At 40.8% G+C, this 25704-nt stretch overlaps 1 protein-coding gene across 2 annotated transcripts in view; it reads right to left on the reverse strand.

The window, feature by feature from the left end:
- Nucleotides 1-24127, reverse strand: part of MAF (MAF bZIP transcription factor) — a 61373-nt gene extending 37246 nt beyond the window's left edge. Inside the window, exons 1-2 of one of the 2 annotated variants that reach the window (XM_083165265.1) lie at nucleotides 22618-24127; nucleotides 1173-1233 (exon numbers count right to left, since the gene is read on the reverse strand). In XM_083165265.1, coding sequence (XP_083021391.1) covers nucleotides 1200-1233; nucleotides 22618-23687 — 1104 coding nt within the window. In that variant the 5' untranslated portion in view covers nucleotides 23688-24127 and the 3' untranslated portion in view covers nucleotides 1173-1199. Of the gene's footprint in view, nucleotides 1-1172; nucleotides 1234-18312; nucleotides 20113-22617 lie in introns of those variants that run through there. The other variant, XM_083165266.1, reaches the window with a different exon arrangement.
- Nucleotides 24128-25704: the final 1577 nt, after the last annotated feature.

Below are 25704 nucleotides of genomic sequence, written 5' to 3' on the forward strand. Positions count from 1 at the left end.
TATTAATTGTTTTTTTTTTTTGTTTGTTGGCTTTTTGCCTTTTATTAAAAGAAAGCAGCTGACTATATGGGTGAGATTTAATAGGATGAGAGATTCAGAAAGTGAGAGATTTGGTGAGAAATTTCCATTTTTTTTTAAAGCGGCAATCATTTACACTTCCAAATCAAACTGGTTTTGTAGTGTAAATGATTGCCGCTTTAAAAAAACCTGGAGATTTCTTACCAAATCTCTCACGTTCTGAATCTCTCAACCTATTAAATCTCACCTCTTATTTCATGTTGGGGTATTGCATAAGCCCAATAAAACTAACAGACATAAATAACTTAATATACTTAAGTCAAGAGAACATTATAAGGAGCAGTTCACATCCTTAATCAGGTTCCTCTCCCACGTACACCCCACCACATATGTGCATCACATTCAGTAGTCAGTCTGGGCATCAGCCATATCACCAAAGAATATTAGAAAGACTGGTACAACCAAATCCTTAGACAATAGCTACGTCAATGCTAATCCTTGACACTTAATGATGCAAAACTATTGTTCCGGGGTCCAAAAACCTTTACAACATTTTGTAATTGCAGCCCCTCTAGCTTAATGTAATTAAACAAACCAGGAATTGGATTATTTTGGGACCCTCAGAATAGGGTTCCGTATTGTGAAAATCCTAGGACATGGATATGGCTTAACCCAAATTAAGATCCTTACCAAATATAGGCCATCTTACACTTTATAAACCCATACTTACAATTTTAAAATAAGGGTTTTTTTTTTAAAGGCAGCACAAATGAATAATGTAGTAAGAATACAATTATTCTCTTGTTCAGACAACAATTTGAAAAAAACTGGCTTTTGCAGACGCTGAAACAATTGCGTCCTGGAGGAAACACATGTAGGGTTAATAGTTACTGGTTGCATTATTGCCATGATCTTCCCAGCAATGCACAATAATGGTACATCTAGCTCGTTCTAAGTTCACTTGAGATTTGCATTAGTTTTCCAGCCGCTGGAATATTCTCTACTCCCCAGTGTTCATCCGTACGTGAACCTCTTCTATCCTGGTGTCGGTGTAACATTTTAGTGCATTCAATAGCTATTTGTTGAGATACATGTACAGTGTGCCCTCCTTATTTCTTTCTTTTTACAGACTGAAATGTAAAGAGAACACAAACCTTTTGAACTTCAGGCATCAACGATTTTCACATCACCGATGTGGAGGATTCCCGAGTGTACCTGGGCGAGTGGATATATCAAAAGAAACAAGAGTTCATGAATATTCACGGCTTAATACAGAGAGATCTCACACTTACAGCACCTAAATACACTGATTGTACCTTGTCTTGTATTATAAAACATTTATACAACACGCTGCGATTGGAATATCTACCAGTTAACTGCTTCAGTGCTTGGGCTGGTGGGATACTGTATGCACACAAATTAATCATGCATGGTTTGTTACATTTGGTATTGGAATAAACATCGCAATGTATGATCTATAATGTTGTCTAATACAGGATTACAGAATAAAATTATTTAACTATTTGTATATATATATATATATATATATATATATATATATATATATATATATATACACTCTCCAGGATGGCGACACTCACAGAGTAAAAAAGAGGATAACAAGCGTCAATAGTGTCTCAATGTTTCAATTTAATTGTAACAGAATTTTCAATAGGAGCCTTTCGTAAGAATGAAGCTGAAACGTTGAGACAGTATTAAAGCTTGTTAAGTCTCTTTTTTACTCCTTAAGTGCCGCCATCCTGGAGAGAGTATTGTATTACCGTGGAGTGCCCCCGGGACAATTTGCGAGCGCTGCTATGAATCTACACACACACACACACACACACAAATATATATATATATATATACTGTACACACAAAAACACACTATAAGCTTGTGTGAGAAAGGTCCTTTGTTTTCTCTACATAAGTACGCCAATAATGATGTGTATTTATATTTTTATGTAAAATAGTTTTTCTTATTGTGTACAAATATATCCTATTGTGTGTGTATATATATATATATATATATATATATATATATATATATATATATATATATATATATATATATTGTCTATTGCTGTATTACAGGTTGAGTATCCCTTATCCAAATATCCATTATCCAAATTATTCTGAACACCATACATTCTAGAAAGTGAAAAATTATTATTATTATTTTTTTTGCTAAAAACAAACTTGGGACATCTGTAACAGCACTACTAAGGACATGATATGTAACAGCACTACTGGGGACATGATATGTAACTGGCACTACTGGGGACATGATATGTAACTGGCACTACTGGGGACATTATACAGTATGTAACTGGCACTACTGAGGACATGATATGTAACTGGCACTACTAAGGACATGATATGTAACAGCACTACTGAGGACATGATATGTAACTGGCACTACTGAGGACATTATATGTAACTGGCACTACTGGGGACATCTGTAACAGCACTACTGAGGACATGATATGTAACTGGAACTACTGAGGACATTATATGTAACTGGCACTACTGAGGACATGATATGTAACAGCACTACTGAGGACATGATATGTAACTGGCACTACTGATGACATGATATGTAACTGGTACTACTGGGGACATGATATGTAACTGGCACTACTGAGGACATGATTTCAAACTGGCACTACTGGGGACATCTGTAACAGCACTACTGAGGACATGATATGTACTGGCACTACTGAGGACATGATATGCAACTGGCACTACTGGGGACATGATATGTAACTGGCACTACTGAGGACATGATATGAAACTGGCACTACTGGGGACATAATATGTAACAGCACAACTGAGGACATGATATGTAACTGGCACTACTGAGGACATGATATGTAACTGGCACTACTGAGGACATGATATGTAACTGGCACTACTGGGGACATGATATGTAACTAGCACTACTGAGGACATGATATGTAACTGGCATAACTGGGGACATCTGTAACAGCACTACTGAGGACATGATATGTACTGGCACTACTGAGGACATGATATGTAACTGGCACTACTGGGGACATGATATGTAACTTGCACTACTGGGGACATCTGTCACAGCACTACTGAGGACATGATATGTACTGGCACTACTGAGGACATGATATGTAACTGGCACTACTGAGGACATGATATGTAACTGGCACTATGGGGACATGATATGTAACTGGCACTAAATATCTGCAAGAAAACGATTGCTTGGCATTTAAATTCAGTATCTAAGAATGGGGCAGATGTATTAAGCCTGGAGAAGAGATAAACTGGAGATAAAGTAGAAGGAGATAACGCACCAGCCAATCAGCTGTGCTTGAAATATGACAGTTGGAAGTTGATTGGCTGGTGCGCTATCTCCTTCCACTTTATCTCCAGTTTATCTCTTCTCCAGGCTTAATACATCTGCCCCATTGTACACAAACTTTGTTTCATGTTTTGAAACCTTGTTTTATGCACAAATAAAATATATTTGTGTGTATTTCATGTGTTTGATGTGTTTATACAGCATAAATGCAAGATACCTCAAGATACATCATTAAAATATAAAAATATTCTGAAATAGGGAATAATCCGTTATCCAAAATTCTTCTGGTCCCGAGCATTTTGGATAAAGGATACTCAACCTGTGCTTAGGTCTTCTGTATCATGTGCATTGTTTTTATGTCTGTGAAGCGCCGTGAGCCCTGTTGAGGGAAAAGCGTTATATAAGTACAATTATATATATATATATATATATATATATATATATATATATTTTTACCCAATAGTGGTATGGCGCCAATAACAAAGTCCAAGCGCAATAGTTTGCAAATTCCGTATCCAGTGAAGTAATACAGGAGGTCTTTTTTCAATGATTTGTTTATTTAATATTCTTCACAGGATAAAAAATGCTTGTAGACAATCCCAACGCGTTTCGTCTCACAGAGACTTCATCAGCATTCTGCTAGCCTCTTTGAAGCACACAGGAGTCTCTTTGGAGATATACATGTTTATTTTATTTAGATGAAGAATCATCATCCACGTTTTTAGGAAAATTAATTTTAGCACGATTTAAAGGAGGCTGACAGGAATCCTAATACCTGCAACTTCATAGATTATTGTATTTCCCCTGATGAAGTCTCTGTGAGACGAAACGCGTTGGGATTGTCTACAAGCGTTTTTTATCCTGTGAAGAATATTAAATAAACAAATCATTGGAAAAAGACCTCCTGTATTACTTCACTGGATACGGAATTTGCAAACTATTGTGCTTGGACTTTGTTATTGGCGCCATACCACTATTGGGTAAAAACATTGGGCTTTGTTCGTTCCCTATCTCTCAGGGAACTTAGTGGTGAGGCTGTCATACGTATAATTATCTATCACTTTGCAAAACAAAAAATTTCTTCTGTTAAATAGGCTCTAGCGCGAGTTGGAATATTGGGGATACATATATATATATATATATATATATATATAATTAAAAATGCAGGAAAATAGTAGCAAAAAAATGCAGAAAGTACTGATGAGGTTAAAAGGGAAAAAAGAACTTTCTGAAATGATATAATAATCCAGTCCAGTATCATATTCTATCTAACACTGCCACAACGTGTTGTTGCTAGAAATGCTTGCAAGCTAATTCATTACTGTGTGCATTGTACACTTTGAATTCTATTCTATATACCATTCAGCAGAGCGCCTATACATAAATCTACTGGGATCTGGCGGCTGGGATTCCTCTTGCAGCACGGCTGATGTACGGTGATCAGCCGCACTCTCTCGTTTAATGTAAGAGGCTTATGGAAACATGAACCCAGCAGGGCCGCGGTGGAGAGCAGATCTGCATGGGGAATATTCGATGAGGCTTTCTGCATTAAAAGGATGGTAGGGGGACTTTATCTTGGATGGTCAGGCTTTACATCAAGCTCACAATTAACGCCGTACAATGGCACACCAGCATAGTGCTTCCCATTGATGCATTTTGATTAAGACCACAACACCTCTGCTTGATTAAACTAAAGCCATATGAATATGTTTATTGAGAAAAGATAGGCTGCAAATGATATCTTCCTCAGCTTAAGGTGTCACTTCGAGACTTCTACTCCAGATCCTGGAGGGTGTTATTTTTGGAGCATACGTTCAGGACTACCTTAAATGCTACTGCTGGCTTGGTGCCCGGGATCTCTTAAAGTAGATGACATTTTTAGACATTCGGTGTCATTTTCCTCAATATGACCTCTACTTTCATGCCAGAGATGCTGTTATTAATGCATTCAGTTTCATGAGGGAGAGAAGAAGAAGAAGAAGAAAAAAAAAAACGCTATTCAATTTTCACACCTGAATAGAGTCCAAAAAAAATCCTAGTTTGCTACTGTTATGATTGGGTTGACGAGGAGTTGAAGTCAGTCTCTCGCTTTACCAGGCCTCTAACCACTGCTCTAGCACAAAGATACCCGAGAGCGCACAAAGTATATTTCATCAAAGCAGTTGTATAAACAGTAAGACTGCGCTCTTGGATCACTCTTATATGTAATGTGGAAAAAATGAGAGAGAGAGAGGAGAGAGAAAGAGAGAGAGAGAGAGAGGGGGAGGGAGGATATGGGTATATTTAGTGGTTAGTGTTGGCAACATCTCCACTGATATATCCCAGCATTTTAGTGAACATACCCCAGAGAAGAGAGAGGGGTAGGGAGAGAGGGGAGGTGTGGTGGTGGAGGTGTGGCGCAGAGGAGGGGGGGGGGGGGGGGGAGAAGGAGAGGTACATTTGACATTAACTTAAGAGTAAATGAATGGGGAAACCATGCTTGCAAGCCTTTGGTAAATTGACTTGGAAGAAATTTGGGTCATCAGTAAAAAAAATCTACATACACTGACAAATAAAAATATTACATACTACTACTACTATTAAACTACACAATACATGTACCATAACTTTTAAATCTTTACAGTGGGACAGTCCCGCTAATTGGACACTGTCCCGCTGTCTCACCCACGGGTTGCAGTGTCCTGCGGACTTGGTGGGACAGTTGGAGGAGCATGGTATCTACTAGTACAATGACAGGAGCGGGGGCTGCCCAGCTGCACAGGGAGCACTGGGCACACCCCAAAATGATGACAACAAGGGTTGTGGTCCCCCACATGATGCCCAACCCCTTCCATTGGATGCCCACCCTTTGGGCAGGTCCCACTTGGCAGGATAGAAAAGTTGCATTTAGTAGGCCAAAGTATTGGTCATTAAAAATATATATTTTCAACCAATTTCTTATCTCGTTTTAATTTCTTTTCATAGTCAGCGGTCAGATTGGAAATTGTCAGAATCTATATCATAACTGTGGAGGTTCTGTACCACCTGCAGAATGACCCGCCTCCCCTGGCTATCAGCTCCCATTGGCGCGACAAATGGATGGGACAGCTGCACATACTGATGACGTTGCCCTCTGCAGGCCAGGAGCTAAGATTATCCTGGACGGAAAAGAGCAGATGTCCACAGGCCGGGGGTGAAAGGGGAGGACCCGTTGAATGATGGGTAACCAGGTAATAATATGAAAGGGAATCAGAGTATGGAGCAGGAAAAGTGGGATATGTGTGGGCAAATTGGATAAGTGAGGAAAAGGTGGCTTAGTTGCTTGGAGGAAAATGAGAGATGGAACAGAGAAGCAATAATCACTTAATAGGAGGAAGAGGAGCAGATAATATGGCTGAATATATGTGAAGAAAGAGATGGTGAACGTCCTGATAGTCTAGCATCAGAGAAAATCATCAGGATTGACATATCTTTAAGAAAACATATTAATTATTCTTAAAATTTGACGGCCTAAAACAAAGGCTTCTTTAATATGAAACATAACTGAACACTGCGGATGGCAAATATACAGTAATATGTAGCAAGGAATCAGATATCCATTTCCGATTCAGTACAAAGACTAATTAAGGAGTACAAAGTTCTCCTGTGGCACTGGCACTATTAACCCCTTCATGCATAAATGCCCTACTCTGAGCTTATGCCAATTGGGTGCTGCAGCCACACTGTGCCCACAATTCTGTACACACCCCTGTACAGTACTAGATGGGGGAAGGGATTTTATTGATCATATCTGTATCTTTCTTTCTCAGAGTTCCTTTTGAAATAAGCTTTAAAGTGAGTTTTGTGCAGTTCAAATACAAAATCACCTCTCCTTACTATCGGAAGTGTTCCCAATATATATTTTTTATTTCTTCTTTAACAATAAATGGAGATTCCATAGATTTAGCATTTTGCGACCTCTATTGAGAAAAAGCGCAAGTGGTATTTGGTATTTATGCTTTATAATATTTATACTATTAAAGTATCATTCAATACATTGCTCACCGCACACTGTTACATTTCTGCAAAAGTGTAGCTCACATTCTAAGTAATGACCTTAATCAATAAATTGCCCCGTCAGCGCAAAGATTAGCCTCCATTATTTTTATATGTCGTCGTGTATCAATGGCCATCAGTGGGTTTACCATCGACAAGTCAGTAGAGAGTTTGACTGGGCCCAGGTACTTTTCAATGGGTGTGGTCTAATTTTTGGAGGCATGGCCATGCACCATTAGAATAAAATACAGAAAAAATAAGCACCTCCTGGCCACACTGCAGCCCAGACATGGGCCTGGGTAATTAGTACCCTCTCCCCGCCTCTCGGCACCACTGCCCATCGATGGCACCAGTGGTTTTGTTCCCACCGACGAATATCCCTGCTCTATTAATCCCAGGGTAATCCCAGGGTAGTGGACCAATCAGAAGTGGGGGCGTGGCTTGAGTTTTATATCAGGGTGCATATAAAGAACAGTATAGCCCACTGTGCAAAAAAAAAGCATTCTTATGTACAGGCTCCAAATGGACATATTACTGTACCCCATCTAGTAGACTAGATACATGGGTAAGTAGTGTATGGACAATACAAGGACCTGTCAGCACAATTTGTAAAGCACTCCATCACAGATGAATTACATACAACTGTTGGCACTATTAATGATAAATCACACCTTGATAGTGACTACTTCCTTCTCTGACTGTTTGGTGAATAGAACTGTTCAGGAGAAGAGATTGTGTTCCGCTACTCTAGAACGACGCTCAGATACACCAGAAAATTGCCTTGTAAAAACATTTCCTGTGACGAAACAATTTGTCTTTCTGTTTTCCATTACTGCCCGTTGCAGCGATGCAAAAAAAAAAAACTACATCTATCAGACTTCTACACTTTATACATCAGTGGTGGACAACATATTGGGGAATTACAGGTGGTCCTTGCCCCATGCATTATTGGCAGGGCTGGATTTGTGCCTAGGCCCGTGAGGCACCGGCCTCAGGGCGGCACCAATTAAGGGCGGCAGGCAGGCTGACATTCAGTTAAATAGCAGCATGGCACAGCAGGAGGGCAGCGGCGAGTGACGCTACCGCAGACATGAATTATCATATGTCGGCGGCAGCGCCACTCGTCACTCGCCACTGCCCACCCACTCTGCCATGCACATTACATCACCGCTTAGTGGCTGGGTCCGATGGTCCCCCAGCGCTTCCAGAAATGGCTCAGACTCACTGCTGCCGGCTCCTGCCCATTGGCTACTCTACACACACACACACACAGTCTATTGGCTGCTGTGTATCAAACAGCTGAGCTGAGTGGCACGCAGATCCCCCCTGCACTCAGTTGTTAGTCACAGTGTGTGAGCCGGAGAGAGACTGACGGAGACACTGTGCTAATCACTGTACTAATTAGTGCCTCCCTCCCTCCGGGTCCTCCGAACCGTGAGCAGTCCAGAGTGCTTAAAAAAATATTAAGGTGGGCTACAGTAAAATTTTAATGGAATATATAAATAACAATGTACATATGATTACATTAAAATGGGGGGGGGCACAAAAATGTTGTGCCTAGGGGCGGCCTGACCCCTAAATTCGCCCCTGATTATTGGCATACGATGACCATCATATCATGGGATTCACACATTATGGACTACCTACTGTACAGCTGATTAGTAAGAAGGCCTCACCAAGTAGCCACCGTCTCCAGAGGAAGAACTTTTGGAGGCAATGGAGTCATCTGCCGCCAGGCTCCTGCCATCAAGGGGGCACCTCTCCTCCCCTGCAAGTTTAAATCACTTAATTGAAAGCCATTGATATCGCTCCTGAGGCTGAGATATATATATATATATATATATATATATATATATATATATATATATATATATGTGTTCTCACTATATAGATAGATATTTCAGGTTGTGTGTGTGTGTGTGTGTGTGTGTGAGTGGTGGGGCTTAATATCTTGCCTCCGGTCAACTGGGACAAACTTATGCCACCGACCGTCTCATCTGCTATGTGCACTGTGTACCACCAAATTCACCAGGAAGAGGAGACATTGAGTGAATTCCTGACCTGGAGGAAACCCTCACCTTCCTCTATCATCCATTCATGCTCTATTGTATGACCAGGTTTTGTAACATTGAGCTTGCAAGCACATACAGTACCTGTAAGATGTTTGCATCCTTCTGTATGTAACAATTAGAGACAGCACTATCTTGCCCTCTCTGTAGTTACTGCAAGGAGGCGTCTTTGATCTTTCACCCTGAATGTTCTTGCCTTTAATTAACATATTATATTCTCCCATAATCCCATTATCAAATGCTCCGGCAGACAAGGAGCTCACCGCCCTTCTCACACTCTTCTACACCGCAGATCTGAAATCTATCGGAATCTGTGAAGGCCACAGTCTGAAACAGGGGCTGCAATGTTGCACAATGCAGCTACTTCATTATACACTGAATCAGATTACAAGCCTTTGGGGGGAGCAGCGCAAATAGGTGGCGTGAACGGCTGAATAGGAGACGATTTCCTTTCCCTCCTATCCAACCACGCTTACAAAGTCTGGAAGATGTTATTTCCTTGCAGGGTTCCTCCGGAGACTTGCTATTCCCAAGCGCAGGCTAGTCAGTATCAGGCAGTTAATTAACAAGCGCTGATATGCCTCTATTCTCATTTTATAGCAGAGCACCAGCTCAATGCAGAAAGGGTTAAAACGGAAAATCTTCCATCTGGGCCTGTGGCACAGTGACACCTGTACTGGGTATCTCAGATGCACTTTATGTATCATAAACCCGGGTCATGTTATGTCCCAGGAGCTAAATGATGTTATTCTTTTGAATGGTAGCGTTTCACTAACAAGGCAGACAGAAGGCTATTGAAAATCGCTTTTGGCTGGACATCTCCTATGGGCTTAACCCTTTGAGTGCCAATCTCAAAATATCCGCTGAAGATGCCAGCATGGCTCAAAGCGACTGTTCTCTTATAGCATAAATAAATACGGTACTTATGTATTTGCCGGGTGCCCAATTAGCCTACGTACATAAGTGTAGTGAAATCTCATCACATCGCATGGTACGGTTTTGACGTGGAGATCCGGAGCACATTGTGTCAGTGTGGAGATCCGGAGCATGTCGTTTCTTTTATTTTGATGTTGACTGTGTAATTTCAAATGTATATAATTCTGACAATTCTTCCCTCAGGTGCTGGATGATCTGCTGTCAGTCGGGATTACGACGGTCAGTACTCCGACTTCGGAATCCCGACTGTTAAATTGCGCGACAGCCAGGATCCCAACTTACAGGGGCTACTCTCCCGCTTGGGATTCCATGACTACTATAGAGAGAGAGTAGAATCTGTTCCTAAAACACCACCAGTATCCACGCCACCCTGAAGCGTGGTGAGGGGTGGCGGAAAGCGTCCTCCCGACCCTTTCATACCCCCACTATCCACATCGGTGTGTAGTTGAATTTATATAGTGTGGCTAGCGCAGCGAGCCACCAAGCCTGAAGCGTGGCGAGCACGGCGAGCCCCACGAGGGGACGCGGAATACATGTAAAGTAATCCTCGTCCGCTCGCCACGCTTCAGGCACTATATAAAATCAACTCCAGGCCGACATGGATAGTAGGGGTATGCAAAGGTAGGGAGGACGCGTTCTGGAGCCGCTCACCATGCTTCGTGGTGGCGTGGAGACTGGGGGTGTGCAAAAAAATGAAGCACCCATCATATCTCATTGCATGGGTGGCCATACAATAAAATATCGCATTGCAAAGGATCGCACAGTGTGTATGGTGCCGTGCGATCCCATGCGATATTTCATTGTATAAGCTCATATTAACTACATGGGTGACCATACAATAAAATATCGCATCGCACGCAGTGTATAGAGCCGTGAGATGCGATGCCATGCGATATTTTATTGTATAAGCACTTAATATTAACTAAAGGGACATCGCATCTCACGGCTCTATACACGGCGTGCGATGCAATGCGATGCGATTTCACTATGGAGAACAGCCCAGTGGGCGCCCGGCAAATACGTAAGTACCATAAATACAAATAAAGCCAAGTCAATTCATTGAAGTTCAGAGTTTAAGTTTAAATATTGCACCCTAACAATGAACAGTCGCTGTGAGCGGCGCTGGCATTGTTAATGGATATTTCGTCGATCCCTCACAGCAACGTTGGAACTGAAAGGGTTCATTTATAACATACAGTAGTGCAATCTGCATACATGTGCTAAAGCGACAGCTTTCATCTGATTGATCGGAGCAAATGTAACGATACACAAAACTTGACCGTCAAATAATAAACGTACACGCCTGGATAAACGATGTTTTCTGGATCAGCGGTAAAGAGACACTCGATCAGCAAAGTTGGTTCATTGTGAATGTGATGCAGAACTGAAACTAAGACTTCATTTCAGAAACAGATCAAAGTAAAGTCCCACTTTCAATCACATTCGATGTAAAGTTGTATTTTCCAACATCTACCCCTAAAAGTACAAAGTAATAGGACTGTCCGCCTATACAAGGATGTATCGCTGTTCACTGAAAAGTAAAAAAAGCCTCCTTTTGAGGAATACTACAAAATAGACAAAGCACGTCATATAAATTATGTTTAAATGATGTCCAATTACCCCTACTCTATTAGGTAGAACAACACTTTTATCTTTGGTTATCGACATTTTTAGGAACCGGTGTTATTTTATTCTGCAGAAATGTTTTATATTACTACCAGTGTAACTACGATTATACTTGACTCTGGACACCTCAGTTTATGGCCCAGCCTGTCTGACCTTAGAACATTGGATCCTCAATCTCCCCACTTTCCAATATACTACATTACACTTGCCGATACATTTACCAACCATATTCTATCGTACAGGACAACAGGACGTTCTATCAGGGTGCCCCACTAAGACAAGCTAATGGGGTGTTCACCAGGATTGATCTAATGGCCTTAGAACACACTGCAAGACTTATTGTCCTACAACCATTTTTACTTAGGGAATATAAAAAAAATATATATATACTAAATCTATCTATCTATCTTTCATATATATATATATATATATATATATATATATATATATATATATATATATATATATATATATATATATATATGTTTGTGAATTATAAACATTTTGATACAATGACTGTTCAGAGTCTGTCACCTGTGGTCAAGTTGTGTCATAGTAATGTTATAAACATCTACAGCGAATGTCTGTTATATAGGGAGAATGAGTCACAGCTTTCTGTAACAAAGAGCTCTCAGGCCAACGGTATATGTGCATAAGTGAGGAGACTCTGTAAAGTGGGAGGTAGGATGTTGCGCTGTATAAGGGTTAACAATAAATAAATCTGTCTAGAATAATGAATCCGAAAATGTAGGAATTAAACCAAAGTCCGTCCTGGCAATGGAACGCTACAGGCCATAAGATACAATGTAGGTGTTCCATGGCCAGTATAAACTATACAGTACATGCACAATGGTCAAAACTGTGTACGCCACATGGTCATTGCGTGATAAAGGAAATAAGAATAAGGGTTTAGATATTGGCAACTTTCCATATTTTATTATTATAAAATAAAGTAAAATTTGTGTTAAAGGATTAATGTAGTAAATGTGTTTCAACTTCCCGCCCCTACATAAAACATCACTGCAATAAAATTTTACAGGGCTATATAACACAAAGTAAAGTATTATACCAGGTGTATTTAAATTCTAGAAAACGTGGTGAAATCATGGACTATATAACTCAGGCCTGAAATGATTCCACTGCAGACGATATTTTAAGTTCTCCCTGTAATCAGGAGCTCAGGGGTAAAGCAAAAAAAAAAACCCTCCCATTCCAAAATGATGAGAAAGTTGTCTGCAGATGAATAATTATCAAGGAACATATGTGCTCCTTAGTGTGTGACAGCGTGACCTTGCCTAGCCTACTAAAACTGCCAGGCTGACAGTGAGGATATAATCCAAAGAAAGTCTATTGACTTTTTAAAAAGGGAAAAACACCTTTTAAACCGGCCTGCTGAAAATCTCATTATGTGTTAAATTCTGCTTACTTGGAGTTTACAGTAAATGAGACTTTCTCTGCTGTATCATCCACACTGATTTCGGCTTCCATAATGCCTCGTCTTGCTTTCATAGCAGTATATATAACCCAAGCTGCTCACATGCAGATACTACATCTGAAACTTAACACATCTACCTGCAGTGGAAAATGAGGTGATATATATGTAGACAGACAGGAGGCATGCAGCAAAAGGAAGTGTGATTAACTGATTAAATCTATGTGGTCCCCACCTAAAAGTGTCTTATATGCCTAATGTCTCTGTGTGTGTAATATATATATATATATATATATATATATATATATATATATATATATATATATATATATATAGATAAATAAATATATTTACACACACATGCATGTACATAGCTATTAACGTCAGCTCTGTTCTAGTTCTTAGTAATATGATTATATATATATATATATATATATATATACACATATACGGCAGTACAGATGGTGTAATGGTTAGCATTATTGCCTCACAGCACTGAGGTCATGGGTTCCATTCCCACCATGGCTCTAACTGTGTGGAGTTTATATATTCTCCCCGTGCTTGCGTGAGTTTGCTCCAGGTGCTCCAGTTTCCTCCCACAATTCAAAAATATACTGGTATGCTCATTGGCTCCTAACAAAATTAACCCTAGAATGTCTGTGTGTGCGTGTACACGTGGTAGGGAATATAGATTGTAAGCTCCACTGGGGCAGGGACTGATGTGAACATTCAAATATTCTCTGTAAAGCGCTGCGGAATATGTGTGCGCTATATAAGGAACTGTTATAAATAATAATATATATTTAGATAGATAGATAGACAGACAGATATTATGAAATAGACAGGTTATCATATTGTATTTTATCCACAGAGAGTGAATAGACAACAAAAATGGCCTTGTTCTACACTTTGGTCATGACGCCCGTGCCATAACCATTACACAGTACCTGTATTTATTTGTCACCAGAAAATGAATAAAAAATATTTTCTGTAATATGTCTGAAATATGTGGTATAATCGGTGCTATGTACACATAATAGGCAAAAAGAAGGTTAAGGGTAACTTTGTTAGTTACTCTTTCTGCCAAATAAAAGCCTTGTTTTCTAGACCGCAAACACTTTTGACTTTTCAAATGCGTCAATCAAGTATAAGGCTGATAAACCATTTGGAAAATGTTGCGCTATGAAATTAAGCAGGATAACATCACAGAACATATACCGATAAATACAACTGCAAGTATATCTAGTTTCTGTTTGCTGAGAACACTTTCCATAGTGCATTATTTCCCTCAGCGTCACATCCAATGCAGATTTATGATTTATTTGAATTTTTCTCAATGAAAAAAATAATAATCAGGGCACGGTAATAAGATAATGATATTCTTGAGCACTCAGCACTCTTACTGCAAACTCCTGTGATCTAAGTGACATTATTGTAAATCACATTCCTAGACTGCTCATGGTATGTCAGCTGTGTAAATGAGGGCATCTTATCAGAGGCTGCTTATAGACTCTTGCACCCATTTTCTTATCAATTTGTTTTTTAATGGGTATAATCATACACAAGAGGGGGCATTGCAAAATATATGTGTATCAGAGAAAGACATGAAGGTGTGTGCTGAACTGAATGAATCATTAAACACAGGGACTGCCTGATTGGTTAGCCACGTAACCCCCAGCCTGACCCTTGTCATCTGGCTAATATTAATCTCTGGCTTGACACGGGCTTGCCAAACACTTTGCTGCATAAAATAAATATTGATTTAATTTACAGTGCATATTAACAGATTTGTATTTGAAAATACTTAAGCTGCAGTATCGGCACAGGCCTAAAAACATTATGTTATTTTTGCCTGTTTTAATGTCAGTAGAATTAATAAAAGGCAAAAAAGGCTTAAACAAAGTACACATTTTAAATATATTCCACAAAAATATCATCTTTCAAAAAATATCAGCTCAAAACCGGCAGAAAATTATTTAAAAAAATAAAAATAAAAAATATATATAGATATCAGAAGTTTTTCATTTGGAACTGTGTACTTGAACGACACGGAAACCTCTCTAGAGAAGAGGGGAAAAAAAGTGTAACGTACACTTTAAAATGATACACAACAATTTCGCAACAGCTGCGGTGTTCAAAATGTGTCTGCCACTAAACGTAAGTTTTCTGCATAAAATAAATAAGAAACGCTATTTTGTGGCACAAACTTGGACAGCTTCCAAGCAGGTGTTGCTTAATGTGAGTTAAAATTCACACTGTGAAAGTTATATATATATATATATATATATATATATATATATATATATATATATATATTTAGTGAAACAAAAACAAAATAAAGGATTTCCTTTCAAATCACGCTCCGCTTCGAGGATAGCAATCTACAGTGTTTGAAAAAATAATTCTAATGTACTCTATACATAATTTACTAACTTACTACAGGAAGCAGGGAATATATGATATTCTATTCTCCCTTCAAGGATATATTTTTTCAAATATTACGAATGACTCCACATCAAAGGCTGGAATGCTCCACCCGTAACATTGTGGTAAGTCACGGATACCTTGCAGAAAGGTGTGCTTCTATTGACCTAATGGCAAACGGTATCTCTCGCTATTAAGATGACTGTTAAACGCGCTTGATTACAGATTCTGGTGCAGAGATGCTGCCTAATAGTTCTGTGCGGTTTCATTTATTTTATATTCATCTGGAAGCTCAGACATGGGAATTTTAGAAGCACCCCTGCCATAAATAACGCACAGTATGAAATGTTTAAATGATCCCCACCTTCACGAGGCATCGTATATTAATTACCTGCTGTGAAACATAATTGGGGAATGTCAAAGGTTTCGCTTTATGGCAGCTGCAGTACATATGAGCAGGTGACATTACTGAGCTGGGGTTCTATCTGAAACTCCACCACATCTCTGACAATGTGACAGCAATAGTATTTCTCTATGAGATTATATATATATATATATATATATATATTATATATAGCACAAGTATTATATTAGATATCCAGTCTGTGTCCTTTGCAAATGCACTGGTGACGTGGATCAGTCCTGTGTGATTGGTATATGTATATATAACAACTCAACCAATGTTCTGATGGTTTGGAATACAAACAAACGCTGCATGTTGCCAAATGCATCTTATGGATTCCCTATAGATCACCTAATCCCCAAAGCCGATTTCAATCACCAAGAGTCTACATTCAGAACCATCAATACACGGTCAACATGGCGACACTCTTGGCCAGAATACCACACACACACCACTATACACCGCATGTCCTACAACCCACACCTTGCCTAAGCAAACGCCAAACACCAAGTCCGACATGTCTCTAGCCTCAGTATCCACACGGCAGCACAACAGGGATTTACCATTACATTCACAGTCCCGCGAGGGGTTAAGGAATCGAGGATAAAGGGTGAAGGAGCATATTTTGCAACTTTATGTACTTAAGATAAGAGGGTGGTGGAGAATCAGACACAGCTTGTGTTTGAGGGGACAGATGTTTACAGAAACAGACTTGACATCCCCTCTTGCTACATAAGCGGCAGAGAAAGAACCAAAATCAGAGGCTATGGCAAGCCAGGGGTTAACAGGCTGCATGTTAACTATAAAAATCCTCCGGTCTATGTACTCTAGAATTTATTGTGACTACTGTCATATCTTAACTCGCAGGATGTCACAGTAGAACATTTAACACTTTCATTGCTTGGGGGCTTGTAGAAGTCTACAGAACAGAAACATTCATTTAGAGAAAAATGTAAATATTTGATTTATGGCAGGCAGGGAAGGAAACTACAGCTGGACTTTTTACATTTTATTTTTATTTATAAGGAGAGATTGTATTTGCAGATGAGGTCTCTCCAAATGCAACACTGTTTACCCTCTCACTAAAGATTTACTAGAATATGAAGCTAAATTAACTAGAATATGGATCTGTAATCATTATCCAAACAACGGTGTAACACAAAAGGTCAAATGTCAAAGGGCGACGGTTCAGTGATCATTAGAGTAGCAATGGTGATTTTACTTTACAAATAGCAGAGGTGTGCTAAGGAAATTGTGCTCATATTAAAATAACTAGTGAGGAAATGTCAGTGAGCAGTTTGATCCTGTAAAACATTTCCAAATATAATGTACAGAATTAAATACATGTGATTATATATATATATATATATATATATATATATATATTATAACATGAGAGACATAAGGTCTTGTATCTATACAAAAAAGAATCTGATGCACACCTACTGTATGCGTTAATGTGGGTTGGAAATGATTTTCCTGCACACTATCTTACAGCAGTAGATTGATATGTGATCATGACACTAATTACTGTTGCAATTAGCAGCTGGGAGACTTCCTTTCAAAGTTTGTCACTGCTTATTCTGTCACTGCAATACTGTCTGTCTGCATTATCCACACAGGATTTTAGAAAAAAAAAAAAATATATATATATATATAATATACAGTGTTACAGGACAGTCACTGAATACATTAAATTATCATAATAAGCAGATTGCAATGTGCACATTTTAGCAAGGAGAGTCCTGACAGAGTGGGGACAATAGTTACACAGTGACCCTTAGATTGAGCAGAGGACCAAAAATAATATCATTGAGAAATTTGGCAAGAAGCTCGGCTTCTCCAAATTTAAGTAAATTAGTATATGTATGTTAAAATCTACATGTCAAAATATTTAGCATTCTAGCAAGATAACCTCGGAATTCTGGGTATTTTTCACAACAGCCTCTACTATAAATCAAATGTTAATGTATATGCCTCATTTAAAAAGTATCATTTAAAAACAGTTACCCCCCCCCCCCTCCCCACACACACAAAATTATACATCCAAACTGGATACCGAATCAAAAACTGCAGTTTATTATTGTAGATTAATTTTTTTCCTTTTTGACATGACCAAAGAAGTAAAATGACAGAGCACGAAATACAACACATGTCGTTTAGTAACTCAAAATATAAAACAATTTTGCACAGCAAAATATGCATAGGAAAAATAATAACATAATATAGCTGACAAGGATTTCTATCTACTATGGTTAACTTTACGTTCATCTGCAAAAGACATGTTATCAGTCCCTGATAATAAATTTTCCTGGTTATTGCCTTTAAGACTTGTGGAATTTGTGAGATTACAGAAAATCCAGTTCTGCACCACAACATTATACTGTAAATAATAAAAAAACAAATCTGCATTGTTTTAAAATTGTGCAGTAATGCCATTTTCTTGTTTATAACTTCATACTTTATGTAGTAGCGTTCTAAACAGTTTTGCATTTAATTATATGCTTGCAGGTTATATCTTAGTGCAATTCAGTCCCAAATACTTCAATTCTGAGAACAAAAAAAAAAAAAAAAAAAAAAAAACATACATTTTTGAATGGAAATACCCCATAAATATACATAAGGGTATCTACCCTTTTAATACTTTGGTTTTCAAATACAGTCAGTGGTAAAGCCTGGGTTTAACACATACCCAACTGAAAACTACCTTTAAAAAAAACCAGACCCAATGCAATTTCTAACCCCTTCCAACATCACAACAGTAAACAACTTAGTGCATCAGTCAATAAAAGGTTCTACATCTAAAACAGATCTAACTCGTTTCAATGAATCTATGACATCCTTTCCGTAGCATACATTTTAACAAGGCTAAACAGATTGTAAAAAATAAAAAGTATTCCTAAAATGGACTACAAACCCATAGCATTCCACATTTGACAGCAACCAAATGCAAAAAAAAGGGTTTCAATTTGATTTTCTTTTTTTAAAATAAATTTGTTTCGACTGTCAAGAGCTCACAGCACCTAGTCCCAATAAGAGTTACTTTTATCAGACATCTTTCAAAGGTCCTTATATATATTTCTATACATATATATATATTTATACACATTTTGCCACATTTAAATATCAAAATCCATTTTGCTGTGTTTTGGAGGAAAAGCAATCAGTGCATTAAAAATAATAATAAAATTGAAATTTTGCATATTTTTCAAAAAAGTTTTTTTTTTTCTCTTTCTTTAGCGGATGCAAACTTTTTATAAGAGGGGGATCTGGGTTGCCCTTTTTTCGTTTGCAACTCAAAAAAAAAAAGTGATGAGGAACTTAAAAAAAAAAAAAAAAAAATTTAAATAAAAATAAAAAATGGATGTCATGCCATATTTTTCCAGGAAGTCCATTTTCCAAGCAAAAGAAAAAAAAAAAAACGAAACAAACAAACAAAAAAAATAATAATTATACCGTACATGTCCAGCATGCAGGGCCTTCTTATTAATATATTGTCTCTTTTCCATAAAGTCTTATGACAATTTACAGTTCTTTGTTGCTAAGACACAACAGCAAGCGCAATGCATGAGATGATGATGGTATATTAATGGCGGGCCAGTCTCACTCATTAGGGCCATAAAGTCATATGAAACACTGAAGTTTGATGCAGGCTTCATTTTGGCAGGTTGCTTTCCACCATCTCCTCTTATAATAGATATATTTTTTTTAGGACAGCAACGCTCAAAAATGATGAATTCAGCGAGATAGTCTAAAAATTCACATTTTTTGTTTTGTTTTGTTATTGCATCTCATATGAAGAACTTGGGATGGCAACATTTCTCTGCTTTCCACAGCGACCTCATATGCTCATGACCTTAAAAACAAAACAGATAGGAATCATAAGGTGGATGGTAGGAACCAGAGAGCAATCTTCATATGAGTGCATAGGGGATTGGATTAGTGCCAGACAAACTCAGAAAAAGAATGGGAAACGGTGAAAGGAGAAATGTTGATGCAACCCCCAATCTCCCAAATGATATCAAATTAAATATTGTTTGCAAACACCCCGAAGCTTGTTTCTGTGGTTTAGATACCGACACTAGAATATATATATAAAGTTATATATATACATCAATATAGATTGATGGGTCAGTAGTATAAACACAGGGAGCCTCATGCAAATTTTTTTTTTTTTTTTAGTAAAGTAACTAGAAAAGCTGCAGTAACAATGGTGACACACTGATGGCACATCCTCAATTTCCAGGATGAAACCTGGAAGTGAATGCTAACAGGTCAGGGTTTAATAAGACATCCCTGGACTACAGTGTGTGTGTGTGTGTGTGGGGAGTGTAGAGTGCATGTGTATCATAATGTAAGGTAAGAACACGTGCCCATGCCTAGGGGGGTGACAATCAAATCCAAGCTAAGCAAATCCAAGTTAGAATGACAGCTCAGCGGAGCAGTGGCTGCGATGACAGCAATGTATACTGTGTGATAGGTGAGATGCATAAGGTGGGAGCAGTAGGTAAGAGCTCTCACCCCTTGTGTTACATTCGACAGTACATTCCAACAATAAGGGGGGGGGGGTCTTCAGTTTCGGAGAACTCAGTATAACCCCCTTCTTAAATTAAGAGAGTGGGGCAGATGACTTCTACATGACCATTTTGGTGTGCCCCAAACTGGTAATATAGCGAGTATAGAAGATTAAATACCCCAAGTAGGGTTATGTGGGGTAGTCTGTACTGATAAGTTGAAGATACTTTAAGATGCCCCAAGTAGGGATGGTTGGGATACTTATGTAGTTCTAGTTATATTAGGAAGCACTGTATATAGTAATAAAGTGAGTATGGCAGATGATTTACCCCATGAGGGAAGGACTGGACAGTATGTACTAACATAGTGTATAAAAACGACTAAATACCCCTAGTAGGGAAGGATGGGACAGTATACAGTATGTAGTAACAAAGTGGGTACAGAAGGCTAGGGAAGGATGGGACAGTATACAACATGTTGTAACAAAGTGAGTACAGAAGGCTAGGGAAGGATGGGACAGTATACAGTATGTAGTAACAAAGTGAGTACAGATGGCTAGATACCCCCAGTAGGGAAGAATGGGACAGTACATGATAACAAAGTGAGTAGAGTACATAGCCTCCAGCAGTGATGGAATGGGACAGTAGTAATAAATTGAGTACAGAACACTAGTTACCCCCAGTTGGGGTTTGGTAGGTCAGTATGTAGTAATAAAGTGAGTACAGAACACTAGTTACCCCTAGTTGGGATGGGTATGACAGTATGTAGTAATAAAGTGAGTACAGAACACTAGTTACCCCTAGTTGGGGTGGGTAGGACAGTATGTAGTAATAAAGTGAGTATAGAACACTAGTTACCCCCAGTTGGGGTTCGGTAGGTCAGTATGTAGTAATAAAGTGAGTACAGAACACTAATTACCCCTAGTTGGGGTTTGGTAGGTCGGTATGTAGTAATAAAGTGAGTATAGAACACTAGTTACCCCTAGTTGGGGTTCGGTAGGTCAGTATGTAGTAATAAAGTGAGTATAGAACACTAGTTACCCCTAGTTGAGGTGGGTAGGACAGTATAGAACACTAGTTACCCCCAGTTAGGGTTCGGTAGGTCAATATGTAGTAATAAAGTGAGTATAGAACACTAGTTACCCCTAGTTGGGGTTTGGTAGTTCAGTATGTAGTAATAAAGTGAGTATAGAACACTAGTTACCCCTAGTTGGGGTTCGGTAGGTCAGTATGTAGTAATAATGTGAGTACAGAACACTAGGTACCCCTAGTTGGGGTTCGGTAGGTCAGTATGTAGTAATAAAGTGAGTATAGAACACTAGTTACCCCCAGTTGGGGTGGGTATGACAGTATGTAGTAATAAAGTGAGTATAGAACACTAGTTACCCCTAGTTGGGTTGGGCATGACAGTAGGTAGTAATAAAGTAAGTATAGAACACTAGTTACCCCTAGTTGGGTTGGGTATGACAGTAGGTAGTAATAAAGTAAGTATCTAACACTAGTTACCCCTAGTTGGGGTGGGTATGACAGTATGTAGTAATAAAGTGAGTATAGAACACTAGTTATCCCTAGTTGGGGCGGGTAGGACAGTATGTAGTAATAAAGTGAGTACAGAACACTAGTTACCCACAGTTGGGGCGGGTATGACAGTATAGAACACTAGTTACCCCCAGTTGGGGCGGGTATGACAGTATAGAACACTAGTTATCCCCAGTTGGGGCGGGTATGACAGTATAGAACACTAGTTACCCCCAGTGGGGGTGTGAGGACAGCTAACAGTAACAAGGTGAGTATAGAATGGTATATACCCCCGGCAGGGTGGGGGCAGCAGTAATGGGGACACTCACATGAAGTACTCCGGGGAAGAGGGGTTCTCGCTGTTGCTGGAGCCGCTTTCTCTGAAGCCGCTGCCCAGGAGCTTCTCGTACTTCTCCTTGTAGGCGTCCCGCTCCCGCAGCAGCCGGGAGATCTCCTGCTTGAGGTGCTCCACCTGCTGCAGCAGCTGGTTCTTCTCGGACTCCAGGACGTGCCGCTGCTGCACCCGCTTGAAGCGGCAGGACTGCGCGTAGCCCCGGTTCTTCAGGGTCCGGCGCTTCTGCTTCAGCCGGATCACCTCCTCCTTGCTCACCCCCCGCAGCTGCCGGTTCAGCTCCCGCACGGACATGGTCACCAGCTGCTCGTCCGAGAAGCGGTCGTCGAAGTGCAGGTGGTGGTGGTGGTGATGGTGGTGGTGGGGCGGCGGGTGCAGACCCCCAACCACCGAGGAGGAGGACGGGGAGCTGCCGCCTCCTGGCCCCGAGGGTGGCCCCCCGGCTCCTCCGTGCACCCCGGGGTGCTGCTGGTGGTGCTGGTGGTGGTGCTGATGGTGGTGGTGGGGGGCCCCTCCGTTCTGGGCGGCCGCGGCTGCGATCACTGCGGAGACCATCGCGGCTGCAGAGCCCATGTCCTCCCCGGGCATCCCCCCCGCAGCGCCGGAGGAGGGGTACTGCTGGCCCCGGGCGAAGCCATCGTAGCCCTGGAGCTGCTGCTGCTGCTGGGTGCCGCCACCACCGCCGTTGCTGCTGATCAGCGCTTCCACCGCGTCCTCCGGGCTGAAGCCCAGCGCCTCCGGGTTGATCTGCTGGGGGTAGCCGGTCATCCAGTAGTAGTCTTCCAGGTGGCTCTTCTGGTCGCTGCCGGAGCTGGGGCTGGGGGCCGAGAAGCTCGGGGAGGGGGGCACCGAGCTGCAGGGCGTGCTCATCGGGGTGGAGGAGAGCGATCCCCCGGCGATCAGGCGGCCGCACTGGCTGATGATGCGGTCGCTCTCCACCGGCTCCTTCTTCACTTCAAACTTCATCAGATCGAAGTCATTAACATATTCCATGGCCAGGGGACTGGTGGGCAGGTCGGAGCCGCTCAGTGCCAGCTCTGATGCCATCCTCCTGCCGCTCGCAGCCCGCCACTGGGGTGGCACGGGGGGGACCAGGCTGCTGCTGCTGGGGGCACCGGCGCCGGGGTGAGCCAGCTTCTCTTCTCTGCCCCGCTCCTGCCCCAGGAGCGCAGAATGCTGCAGCGGCGGCGGTACAAGTGCTGGGGTGGGGGGTGGGTGGGTGGGGGGGACTCAGTGCAGCCTCCCGGGGGCGTACATGCGCATCGTCCCGCACCGGCTGCACTCTCCTCCGGGCGCTGGGCTGGGGGTAGCCGGTCACTGGCGCATCCTGCTGCCGCTGCCGGAGCTGGCAGAAGGGGCTGTCACTTGTCTCTGTAGCGGACGGTTCCCTGGGACAGAGAGGGCGGTGCCGGAGCTTGGTCCCCGGGACAGAGCTGCGGGCAGAGCCGGGGTATCAGGGATCACTCAGCGGAGGCACTTTAAAAGCATTGCTTAGTTTTATAGCCGCCGTGACGTCACAATCCAAATGGCAAACGGACTGGGGACGACGGACCAATGGGAGCACGGATCCCCAGGCTTCATTTGCATAATAGTATATAAACTTTATGGGGGGAAGGCAGGGGGGGACGGGACTGTCAATCACAGGCGATCAGCTGACTGTCAGATGGGACTACGTCTGAATTAACTCTTGCTGGAGCGGTGGTACCCTGATGGGGAGTCTGCCCTGCCCCTAATTTACCCCACTTGGTGTGGCGGGGGCTGGCTGCACTGGCCATGGGGGTCTTTATATGTATGGATACTATATATCCCTGTTTTACTGGGTGCATGCCATTCCATTGGCAACTGCAGCCATCCTCTCCGGCAGCGATGGGGTTACTGGAGACACGCGTTAACTCTTTCAGGTCCCAAATCCAGCTGCAAACTTCTGCACGGAGCGCTTCCCTGCCTATAGCCTGAGTCTTTTGCTGCAGGGGATGTGTAACGTGCTGCTATGAGCCAGGATCCCCAGTACTGGGATCAGATCACAAGCACCCCCCAACATCTGGGCTCCCGGTGCTGGGGCTGCACTCACACATAATTTTCTGCTACCCATCCCCTGTCCCGTGCTACTACTGCCTGGACATGTGTGTGTGTGTGTGCTGTTCAACAGTAAGTGTGTAGTGGGCATATAAAGAAAGTATATCTGTGCATGCATGCAAAATAATCCTTAGAAAAGTAGGTTTACAAATAACACAAGTGCCTGCAGATTGCCGTGTATTGCCATGCTGTGTAATAGTTATGCAATGACTGTACATTGCAAAATGATGCTGTGGGGTGCAGTGATCACCCATAGCCGGAGCCAGGAGCCTGCCAGCTGATCCCAGCCCCTGTGAGCTGGACCATCTCCTACTGTAACACGCTCAGTGTTTGCTGGGGCTTCCTGCCCTTTGCACTTTCACATTTAACTTAACTATTTTGTACTCAGTCGTGACAAGTAAAAACAGCTAACTAAATTCTTCTGTAACCCAGAGGCCTGTAATAGAAACAGGCTATAGTTAATATGGGAGTATGGCAGCATCTAAGCCACATGACTCTTATAGAGTATAATAAAAAACATATTATAGGCTTATTTATGGTCACCCCTTCTCACACGCCTGCAGCAAGAAATCATATTAAACATATAGATATAAACTATAAAAATAAACTATAAAAATATAGTTTATTATTATTATTATTATTAATAATAAGAATAATTATAATAGTACTGATGATAATAATAATAATTATTATTATATTTGTATTTATTATTAAGTGTAATAGCAAACGCAAAGCTTCCCTGCTACAAATCTAGAACACCACCCTTCCACGCACGTTTTCTTTAACAATAATCGTGTGGTTCCAGCTAATGCTGAAATGATCCATTTGTCCCGTTATCTGACCCAGACTTATAAACAAGCAATAACTGCATTCAATAATGCACTGAGTGGAATCTCACATTGACCTCTCTTATGTCACTAAAATGTTTCTTTACTGAAAATTGCAAAAATATAGCTTTATGTTGTAGAAAATCAATAATATTGTCAAT

This window comes from Crinia signifera, chromosome 11 (assembly GCF_055691185.1).
Source record: "Crinia signifera chromosome 11, ASM5569118v1, whole genome shotgun sequence".
Taxonomy (NCBI): Eukaryota; Metazoa; Chordata; class Amphibia; order Anura; family Myobatrachidae; genus Crinia; species Crinia signifera.